This window comes from Medicago sativa, chromosome 3, assembly GCF_051527215.1.
Source record: "Medicago sativa cultivar Bolivia chromosome 3, Bolivia_mono, whole genome shotgun sequence".
Taxonomy (NCBI): domain Eukaryota; kingdom Viridiplantae; phylum Streptophyta; class Magnoliopsida; order Fabales; family Fabaceae; genus Medicago; species Medicago sativa.
Window position 1 is genome coordinate 62,209,447 of NC_140751.1, and position 12,032 is coordinate 62,221,478.

At 31.9% G+C, this 12,032-nt stretch overlaps 2 protein-coding genes across 3 annotated transcripts; both read right to left on the reverse strand.

The window, feature by feature from the left end:
* Positions 1-1,528: 1,528 nt before the first annotated feature.
* LOC146938955 (E3 ubiquitin-protein ligase RSL1-like) lies at positions 1,529-2,447 on the reverse strand. Its single transcript, XM_085757888.1, has 2 exons — positions 1,751-2,447; positions 1,529-1,652 (listed from the first exon to the last, which is right to left on the reverse strand). Exons 1-2 carry the CDS (start codon positions 2,359-2,361, stop codon positions 1,577-1,579), a joined length of 687 nt encoding a protein of 228 aa, XP_085614014.1. The 5' UTR covers positions 2,362-2,447; the 3' UTR covers positions 1,529-1,576.
* Positions 2,448-5,865: 3,418 nt separating this feature from the next.
* LOC146938956 (uncharacterized) lies at positions 5,866-9,514 on the reverse strand. 2 transcript variants are annotated; one of them, XM_085752788.1, is made up of 4 exons: positions 9,380-9,514; positions 6,837-7,529; positions 6,632-6,731; positions 5,866-6,120 (listed from the first exon to the last, which is right to left on the reverse strand). In XM_085752788.1, exons 2-3 carry the CDS (start codon positions 7,478-7,480, stop codon positions 6,662-6,664), a joined length of 714 nt encoding a protein of 237 aa, XP_085608914.1. In that variant the 5' UTR covers positions 7,481-7,529; positions 9,380-9,514; the 3' UTR covers positions 5,866-6,120; positions 6,632-6,661. The 2 variants fall into 2 exon arrangements, with proteins under 2 accessions (XP_085608914.1, XP_085608915.1); XM_085752789.1 differs by lacking the exon at positions 9,380-9,514 and adding an exon at positions 8,068-8,185.
* Between the last annotated feature and the right edge of the window lie 2,518 nt (positions 9,515-12,032).

Below are 12,032 nucleotides of genomic sequence, written 5' to 3' on the forward strand. Positions count from 1 at the left end.
ATCAAGGCGGTGATTCAACGACCCTTGCTCATTTAACACCGTACTCGAGCTATATATGTTGCTTCGAAAAAAATGACCTTGCATTCAAACTAATAATACATATTCAACAATGTTTTACGTTAGCTGGAGACTGTATCGATATTTGGGACTGAATATGCATAACGAGCCTATCATAGATAAAATTTTAATTCACACAAGAATAGTGATCTTAATTCAAGTAAAAGTACATGATCTTAGCTGAAACCACTTCACCCTTTTCTCTCGCAATTTACATTCACGTTCTATTATAACAAATATCCATAATGTTTTTCTTGCTGTTTACAATTTTACACTGTATAAATTTTACATTATAGATGAATTGGATTGGTTCAACAACAAGTGAAGGGAAAAACAAGAAGTTGTTATTAGAGATTCATGCTTCGGGGATTCAAGAACATCTATGGTTGAAACTTATATCACACCGGAAGCTGCTGCAGGGGCACACAAAATTGTTTATTGTTTATAGAAACCTTATGTGTTGGAAAAATGGTATGATTTTGTAAATTTAATTTTACAACAGGGTATTTTAATTAACTGCAGGTATAACGGGATCCTTAAGGAGTGTTTCTAGAAAAAAAAATTGAAAACAAGATCTAACAATAACATTCATCTTATAAAAACAAGATCAATCCCCAGAAAATATACACACATATATGAACAATTTTGGCTCGACATCTCGTTCCAATGGCAACTATTTCATTTCAACTTCTCTAACATACATCCACGACACGAATGTTAGTATTGGTTTAAAACTAATTCTCAAATAACAGTAAATTCATTAACATAATTCTAATATTTAGTTAACTGCATACAAACTGCTAAGCATAGAAAGCTAATCAGCAGGAAGTGTGTACTGAGTAGAAACCAATCAAGTGATCATCTTATCGAAGTAGCTATGAAAATCGTTCCTCTGGTGTCAATTTGGGTGGGCTAATTTAGCTTTTTCAAAAAAGCTATGAAAATCGTTGCGAAATAGGTCGACTGAACATTTTGGATCCTGCAGCAAAGTGAAAACTATAAAGACAATTCACATGCAACAAAAAGAATATCAAATATTCATGAGAAAAAGATGCCTAGCTCTTACTTCTGCCAAAAGAAAAAAACAAATATATTATCTTTTCTTACGCGTTCTCTAGGATTAGCCCCAACTTGGTCACATAATTTGAAAATAGATGACAACCTAAATGATTAACCGTAAACCAAAGATTACACCCCGGTTCAATGTATGATCTAGTTTTAATTAACTTGGTATATGTAGCTCAAGGCATCTTAAAAATTAATATTTTGCAGAACTGATTTAAACATAAGTATACAAATAGCAAAAAATCTTATTGCCCCAATAGCATTCATGAGAATCATATAACAAATCGATACAGATAATTTTGATGACTACAAGGAATTGAAATAGAGTTTGGTGTATTGCATATATGAATGGAAACAACAAAATTGATCATCATAATATTCAAAATATTTTATTTCTAGTCATTTCTTATTAAACAGAATTTATTTATACATATAAGATGATTTACCTCTGAAACTATCTGCTCTTGCATTCATGTATAAATCCAAATGGTCGCTTCTTCCCACAACAGTAGCAGAATTTGCATCCACACCTAGCATGAGATATTACAATTATTATAATAAATTTAAACATATGTATGTATGTGACAATGATGAAGGATTAGCGAGAGAAATAGGATACTTAATAAACCTGCATTTCATGTAATTACATCCATCAATTCTGCTGATATACATAGAGCAATGTGGACATCTTTGCAGCTGTTGTCTTTTAGCAAACACCAAAAATTTGTTATCCAAATCATTTTTTTCATTCCTTTTCAATTCTTGGAATTTCTGACAATTCATTCCTGCATGCCATGGAACTTTGCACTTTGAACAGAAGTGTCTGTGACAAGAAGGACACTTAGAACTGCCAACAAAATCTCCTCCCATGTCATTCTCTTTCCCCAACAAAACAGAACAATTCGCATAAGGGCAGTAAGTCTTTGGCTCTGACGGCTCAGAAGTCAAAAACTTCCATTTAACAATAAGTTGTTTAGGCAAAATGTGTTTCAAATGTTTCGGCTTATATTTCACAAAACAATTAGGGCTTGGACACAAAATCTTGTACGCGTTATCATTAATTTGAACTTCTACATACTTGCATATGCAGTCAACACAAAAGAGGTGTTTGCACTTTCTTATTTTGAAGATGGTGGACCTTATGTTGAATATATCAGAATCTGTTTTTGTATCAAAGCATATACCACATGTTTTCTTTGCTGCATGAGTATCTTTTTTTCCAAAGAGTGAGATCTTCATGATTCAATCCACTTGGTTCTACACCAGTTAAAAAAGAAACAAGACCAAGTTAGTACATATAGTTGAAGTGTCGTGCAATTCGTGTGCGGCACCTTTCGGTCCATATAGCAAAACTCATTAAATTATGCAATAAATTTATCTTTGCTGAAATATTAAAGAGCAAATAAATAACAAAAGAACCGAACCTTAATTTGATGACAACTTTAATCAAAAAGAAGAACAGCCACGGCAATCACAGAAATTATAAGGGCACGGCAGCACAGTTTAATTCAAAAGCTATGCAGCAGTATAGGTTACGACTCCAGTAAGCAATTTCACAATTGGAATTCAAGTAAAAGGGTTCAGGTTATATATAAATTACGGTTATATATAAATTCAAGTAAAAGAAGAACCTGAATTGGAATTCAAGCAACAAACAAGTTACATACTCCTTCCTAATAACGCTGAGTTTGCACATACTTTCTCTTTATAAATTTAATATGTTATCTTGTTTTCGTAACAAACAATTGTTAGTTACTCATTTTTTCTCCAATAATTTTTTTTTTTTTTTTGCATACTTTGTATATCTCGTAACAAACAATTGTCAATTTTAAGATAACAAGAACCAAATTTTGTTTAAAAAAAACAAACAAACTTTCTTTAAAAAAAACAACCCGTTTGGGTCGGCTTAGTGGTTGGCTTGAGATCTTGGAGTGTGCTCATCTCAAGGTCTCAGGTTTGATTCCCTCTGGTGCCAATTTCGATGGACAAACCCATACAGAGCTTTGCTCTACCTTATAACGGGGCCCCTCAAATGGATTGTAGGATTGGTCCTCTCGGATTAGTCGGTCCTTGGATCAGATACCGAGTTTTAAATTTTTTTTTTTTTTAATTTTCCAAATATATATAATTGAAAACTCCTAAAATCGTGCAGGAGATGTGTACCAACAGTTGGATCGGATATGGATGACTTAAAATTATCTTGAAAAAATTGTCCCTATGCTCATGACAAAAAATATTAGCAGCTACACGCAAAACATAATATATAATTGACTCTAAAACAAATGGATATCAGGCTATTTAGACAGTGTACTTTGCGTGTTATCAAGACTCTAAGAGGTCACTTCTTAACCCCAAATACACAAAACTCTCAGACCTTGACCCAACACATTATCGTCAATGTGACCCTTAAACGTTCTTAGCAAAAACATTTGGCATACATCTCGGGGCCGCGATAAAGATAATTTCTCGGTCACACAACATAACCCATTGAAAAGTTGGTTAGAGTTCAATCGCAACAACATCAGAATGAAGCTCTCATCACAATTCGTGTCACTATGAAGAAACTATGTTTCCAAAACAAAGCCTTACAAACGCAAATATAAAGGATCCTAATATGGATGATTATTTTGGGTGGCTCTGATGAAGAAGTGGAGGATCTTCAACCCTTATGCAAAGAAATTTGGGAGTCTCTACTCCAGAGAACATTAAACCTCCTCATTTTGAGACATTTGATGGAAAGAGGACTCCCTTGGAATATTTGGCAAAATATCTAGGATGGACTTAGTCTGCCACGTTTACCTCCATGATGCCATACTCCGCATGCAAGCCCTCAAAATCTTTAAATACACTATAATACTCATTTGGATCCCTTACTAGAAAAAAACTTTTCTCCTGGCAATATATCCTCTAAATCCTCCCAAAATTTTACTTTGAGGTATTCTTTTAACCCTACCTGAGGTGTGTAAGCACTATGAACATTAAAGGTATCTTGTTCCACTATAATTTTTAGGGTTGTGCTCCAATCTCGTATCCTTTATACATCCATAATATTCATCTTCCACTTTTTATCCACAATAACGCCTACCTCATTTCTCGATATAACTTAGCTAATGTACCAAAGTTTGAATAATGAATTGTCTAATTCTTTCGTCTTTTCACCAACCCATGTTGATTCTTGCAAGCACATAAAATTGATACTCCTAGTTATAGTATCTAGGGGTGTTCAAATCTAAACAAATACAACATAAAACCGCAAACCGATCAAAAAAACCGAAAACCGCAAAAAAAAACGAATATTTTAGGATGCGTTTGGATGTTGTTTTGCAAAAACCGGTAGGATCGGTTCGGATTTCGGACCACTTTCTCAAAACCAAACCGAACCGCAAAAATAAATAGTAATACTTATTTATTCTTTCATTAGTATTATATATTGCATTATTATGTTGCTTGTTGGGGTTTAAATCTTATATATTGTACTAATTTAAAATATATTATTATTACTTCATATGTTTAAAAAATAATCGATAATTTTTTTACTGTAATTTTAATTTTTTAATATATTTTGCATCAAACCTATTATTTTATGGTGTTTGTGTATTATTAATATTAATAAAAAAATTATATTCTTCAACAAAAAGTAAATAAATACCGATCTAAATTAAACCGCATATATTTGGATTAGATCGGTTCGGATTTTCTAAGAATAACCATCCAAACCGAACCACATATGATTTTTATTTTGGATCGGATAACATTTTGCCTAAAAACTGATCCAATCTGCACCGCAAGCACCCCTATTAGTTTCCATCATATTCATATATTTCCCTGTAAGAGTTGTTATATTTCAAAACAAATCTTACTCTCGTGAAGTAACTTCTTTACACACACATTTCACATTGATGCAGGAACTCTTCTTTCACATTGATGCAGGAACTCTTCTTATTTTTGTTGCATCAACGACCCTTGCTCATTTAACACCGTACTCGAGGTATACAACATGTTGATTCCAGAAAAACGACCTTGCATTCACACTAATGCGTATTTAATCCTTGATATAGAAAATCGACAATGTTATATCATACAAATTTTACATTATAGATGAATTGGATTGGTTCAACAACAAGTGAAGGTATACAACATGTTGATTCCAGAAAAACGACCTTGCATTCACACTAATGCGTATTTAATCCTTGATATAGAAAATCGACAATGTTATATCATACAAATTTTACATTATAGATGAATTGGATTGGTTCAACAACAAGTGAAGGGAACAGCAAGAAGTTGGTATTAGAGATTCATGTTCTAGGGACTCAAGAACGACTATGGTTGGAATGGAAACTTATATCACACCGGAAGCTACTGCAGGGGAAGTGCACACATAATTGTTTGTGGAGACCTTCTGTGTTGGAATGGAAAATGGTATGATTTTGTAAATTTAATTTTACAACAGGGTATTTTAATTAATTGCAGGTGTAACGAAATATCAAAGGCACATCAAGGACATGTCCAAGAACAAAAGTTATGGCTTTTGCCCTTTCAAAAATCACAGAACACTATAAAAAAATTCCATTACAGCAACTATTGAAGTGATGATTCCAACACCAAGATCTAACAATAACAATAACATTCATCTTATACAAATAAGATCAATCCCCAGAAAATATAAACACGTATTTCTAAACCTCATAAGAGCATGTTTTGTCAAGACCGCATATAAATAAACAATTTTGGCTCGGCATCTCGTTCCAATGGCAACTATTTCATTTCAACTTCTCTAACATACTACCACAAAAGTAAGTATTGGTTTAAAACTAATTCTTAAATAACAGTAAATTCATTCACATAATTCTAATATTTAATTAACTTCATAAAAAGTGCCAAGCATAGAAAGCTAATCAGCAGAAGTGTATACTGAGCAGAAACCAATCAAGTGATCATCTTATCGAAGCAGCTACGAAAATTGTTGACAAATAGGTGGAATGAACATTTTGGATCCTGCAGCAAAGTTAAAACTATAAAGACAATTCACATGAAAAAAAGATACCTAGATCGTACTACTGCCAAAAGAAAAAAAAAACAAATATTTTGCCGTAAACCAGCTTGGTCACACCATTTGCAAATAGATGACAACCCAAATGATTAAACCGTAAACCAAAGATTACACCGGTTCAATGTATGATCTAGTTTTAATTAACTTGGTATATGTCGCTCAAGGCATCTTAAAAATTAATATTTGGCAGAACCCATTTGAACATAAGTATACAGATAGCAAAAAATCGTATTGCCCCAATATCATTCATGACAATCATATGACAAATCGATACAGAGAAATAAACATTCCATATGTGTCGAAAGAATTTTGAAGACTACAAGGAACTGAAATAGAGTTTGGTGTAGTGCAAATATGAATGGAAACAACAAAACAGATCATCATAAAATTTAAAATATTTTATTTCTAGTCATTTCTTATTAAACATAATTTATTTATACATGTAAGATGAGTTACCTCTGAAACAGTGGAATAATAAACTAACTACTATTTGCATATATGTCGATATGCATATGATCGCTTCTTCCCACATTTGTAGCAGAATTTGCATCCACAGCTAGAAATTAGAAATTAGAATTATTATAATGAATAACATAAATTTAAACATATGAATGTGACAATGATTAAGAATTAGCAAGAGAGGATTGGATAAAAATCAAACCTGCATTTCATGAAACTACATCCTTCACTTCTCTTGACATACATAAAGCAATTTGGACATCTTTGCCACTGTTGTTTTCTAGCCAACGCGAAAAATTTGTTATCCAAATCATTTTTGTCATTCCTTTTGAATTGTTGGAATGTCTGACAATTCATTCCTGCATGCCATGGAACTTTGCACTTTGCACAAAATTGTCTGTGACACGAAGGGCACTTAGAACTGCTGTCAAATTCTCTTCCAATATCATTTTCTTTGCCCAACAAAACAGAACAATTCGCGTAAGGGCAGTAAGTCTTTGGCTCTGACGGCTTAGAAAACTCGGAAGTTAAAAACTCCCATTTAACAATAAGTTGTTTAGGCAAAATGTGTTTCAAATGTTTTGGCTTATATTTCACATAACAATTTGGACTTGGACACAAAACCTTATATGCATTATCATTAATTTTAACTTCTACATACTTGCAAATGCAGTCAACACAAAAGAAGTGCTTGCACTTTCTTATTTTGAGGATGGTGGACCTTATGTTGAATATATCAGAATCTGTTTTTGTATCAAAGCATATACCACATGTTTTCATTGCCTGATGAGTATGGGAGGTAACTTGTTTTGACGAATCTTTTTTTCCAAAGAGTGAGAGCTTCATGATTTGATCCACTTGGTTCTACACTTGTTCTTGGAAGATCTCACAAAAACTGTCAATTCAAAAAGAAACAAGACCAAGTTGGTATTATCAGAATTGCATCAAGATAAACAGAAAATATTTTATAGTTATAAGTTGTCCTAATCTTAGAAATTGAATCTATTAGTCTTTTTTCCACCTAATCAAAAGAGCCAAATTGAATTCTACCAGAACTGAAATCTATCAATATCAAATTCAAATAGTCAAAACAAGAATATATCAAACTGAAATCTATCACCTAACATTTCATATAAATGAATAGAATAAATCCCTAGTTTTTCTCATTTGCTGCTAAAACCATAAGAAACAATACAAGGTAAAAACAGAACAAAAGTTGTTCATACTCCCACATTTGAATCAAAATCAGATTGAAACAAATACCAAACACAAGTCTCACACATGTAATACCAACAATCCTTTACTACCCCTAAAAACCTCCTCATGCACTAAGTGACATACTGATTTTCAAAAATTGCAGCCAAACCAACTTTGCATTAATGTGGACTGCATTAAATTAAGTAATGTAAATTTAGAGTGGAAAAGCATCATACCTTTTCCATAACAATCAAGTCTTTAGATTAATTTGAGAGACTACAAACCAGATTAACATATGAGAATATGAAATATTGATCTAAACCCATATAAGAAGAGAAATGCAATGCAACAAACAAGCACTCAAAATGATATTACAGACACACATGAGACTTTATTCTCTTTTGTTTTTGTTTGTGTTTTAGTCAACATAGACAACGACAGAGTCCTACTTTCTATGTCTTCATTGTCTTTTGTAGATATATGATGACCCACCATTGCTTTCAATTTTATTATACTTATTTGGATTGGATGTAATAATGGTCACACCAGCTTCTTTTTTCGATTCCCATTTTAGTTTATTACTTTATCACTCTGCATTGATGATTGGGCTGCTTCAATTCCATGATAATGTGTGTGCTTTTGGGCTGCATACTAATAATAAATAATAGAATAAACCAATACTTTACCCCTAAAACTATCTTCTTTTTTCAAAAAAATATATTTGTCGAATAGATTAGTGGTCAGAACTCAGAATTTCATCCATTAAGATGAATAAGTGTATAGAACTGGTTTCAACCTCGATCGATGCATATTGTAATGTGCACTACCCACTAAAAACTGTGCTTATGATAAAAGGGACATCTTTACTCTAATTTAAACCCTAAACTATGTAAAAATAATAATTAGCCACTAAAGTATATAAAATTAGTCAATTTAGTCCTTGTTATTAAGATATTAGAGATAGATTTATAGATTTTAATATACTTTACAAACAAAAATTGACAAATTTCATATACTTTACAAATTTACTAATAAATTGATGATTTTTGCCTAACAAATTGATAAGTGAAGTTTTTTATTTCAATTAGAAATTTAAGCTAGTTTGAATCCTTCCTAAAATTCGAGTAATTAGTGCAACAAGTCACAAATTTTCAGTTACCTCTATACACACATGCATTAATGTACATATAAATCAGTGTCTATAAGCTATGAAGCACAGACACTCTTCAGATTAGGCGTATCATACAGTATCCGACACCGGCACATATAATTAGACTGAATTGTGTGATTTGCGGTGTCGGCGTGTTTGTGTCCGAGTGTCGGTACCGTGCTTCATAGTGTATAAGTAATATATCAAAGAAAAATGTGTAAAATATCAACAGACAGCCTCAAAGAAGGATAAAAATTCAAGATTACGCATGAGGGCAATACAAGGCAAATAAAGAAGCTAAAGAAAATATGAAACAAGAAACTAAACATGATTACGTAAAGAGAAATAAGGAGAGAGAGAGAGAGAGAGAGAGAGAGAGAGAGAGAGAGAGAACGAACAGGTGGTGAATGAGGACGGGAATGGGAAGTCTTCGGCCGGTGGAAGTGTGGTTGGCGGCGGTGATGTGTTTGATGCGAGAAGATGAAGTGAGGGTTATGAAGAATGGAGTGTGATTGTGTGAAGTTTCTTGCCGGAAATAAAGCTCATGTAAATAGTGCTTAGTGGAGAATGTTGCTTGCTATATTTCACTTTCCATATATTATGACTTCTTTTTTTTTTTTTTGAGGGAATATATTATGACTTTATTTATATCATAGGCTAAGTAATTAATTTAATGGGCTACATAAATGGATTTTTCATTTTCATCACAATTCATATTTATATTTATTAATTATTTTATTACGAAATAAAATAATTATCAGAATATAATTTTATATAGATAATAGATAGATAGATTAAAAGAATAAAAACAAAATGAATGAATGTGAGTATACATACATGCATAAAAAAATTAGAGATTTACTTTTCCCACCATGTGGGTTTCCTCGTGCGCCCTATTTTTTTCCAAAAATGCCCTTGCGTTTTCGGATTTTATAATCCGAAATTGTGTTTTCTTTTATTAAAGGGTGAAAAAATGAGTAACGGATTTTTCCGGATTTTATAATCCGGAAACTTCAAAAAATAGGGCGCGTTACATGATGTTTCCGGATTACATAATTCGGAAACCCCCTAAACACCCTTTTTAAAGGTAAAACAGTTCGGATTATATAATCCGAACTGTATCAGCACAAATTCTAAACATGTTTGTGACATGGATAATCATTTTAGGGACAATATTAATCTTCCTAACTCTCATCCTTCTGTTTTTGGGTCATTGTTACCTGTTCTTAGTCAAAAATCGGGTTTTCGGGCTACATGATCGGATTGCTCCGAAACTTCCCCAGAAAATCAAAAAAAATTCAAAATTCCATCGTTTAGACCCATTTTTAATTTTTTTTTAAATTTTTCATATTCTCAGAAAAATCCGAAAAAATTTGCATTAATTTTATTTGATTTTTAGAATTTTTTGGTGCTATTTTTATATTTTTATGATTTTATTTGACAGATTTTAGCATTTTTTTACTTAGTTTTTTGTTGTTTTTAAAAGCAAAACTCAAAACTGCTGAAATGTGAGAGATTCTGATGGCTGATTATACATACGAATTGTCCAGATTATAAAATCCGAAATAGTAAACATGAATCCAGATTTTAAAATCCGAAATGCACAAGGGCATTTTTGGAAATTTTACAGGGCGCGGGAGAAGGCCATATGGTGGGAAAAGTAATTCTCAAAAAATTATGTTAGTGAGATTGATTGGGGACAAAGGCAGAGAAGATTTCAACATCATATTCTCTATATCCACCCACCATTTTGAACAATAGAGATAACATGGATCTATGCCTTGACTTCAATTGGACATCATTTGGAGACTGAGATTGGTCCTCCAAATTAGTCGGTCATTAGGTTTAATAAAGAGTTAAAAGACATACACATATATCTGGTCAATACTTATTATTCACGACTTATCTTAGGGGGTTGGTAGATCAGTTGATTTGAGGTATTAAAGAAAAAGAGACAAGTACCTAAGGGGTTAGGTTCCTTTGGTGTGCCTAATTTTTTTTTCTTCATTTGAAAGCTTTTAACAACAAGGAGTAATGTTACTCATTACCGACATTGTTTGCATAAACATCTTATTTGCAGCTTATAATACAAGCGCTTATCATGATAAATGTTTATGTATACATAAACTATTTCTATAGAAAAATATAAAATAAAGTTATATTATTTTTGTATATGTTATAATTTGTTTTCACAAGTTATTTTGAAGAACTTACGAAATTAAGTTGATAAAAACTTATGAAAAGTGTTATAAGTTGTTTTCAATAACTTCTCCCAAATAGTTTCATAAAATTTATATCGATAGATAAACTCAAATAAATTAATCCAAACAAAATCAATGTAGTAAATAAGTGATCACTAATATTAGATTTTACACAAAATGTTATCAATTGGTTCAAGTAGCAAGAGTTCCACTACATTCTTCTCCATGGAATCCAAATTTAATATTTTAATAAATCTTTGTCATTATTCTGATTAAATTAAAAGTCACTAAGATAAAGAGAAAATCTTCCTTGCACACAAACACAACACGTCATCCTTGGACACAACAAGCAAAAATTTGACACATGTCAAAAACTTTTAAAACCAACTTTCACAAAAAACTGACTTAAAAAGTCCCAAATAATTAAATGCAAAAACATTGGTATATTCAGAATCCAAAAGGAAGAGTTGTTATTCAACCTTGGTATTTAGTCCCAAATTACCAAGACATTACAATAGTAAAAGCACAAATTAGATGGTGTGAAGATACAGCAAAATATTATTTAAAAGAAGATTTTGATTATTTTCTTTTCAAATACTTCATAGAAATGGCTGAGGCGCTAAGAATAGAACTCAAAAGATTAGCTAGATAAATCATGGATGGTCTTATAAATCCATTTGGAAAAATAATACCACAGCCATTTATATTAGAACCTAATTATAATAACATAATTAGAATGAGAAACCAAATTAATTGGCTAAGAGAAACAGCATATTGGTTTCTGATAATTGAAAATGATTATTCCACATATTGGGAATATGAAAACTTTGCAAATCTTTTAAGCCTCAGA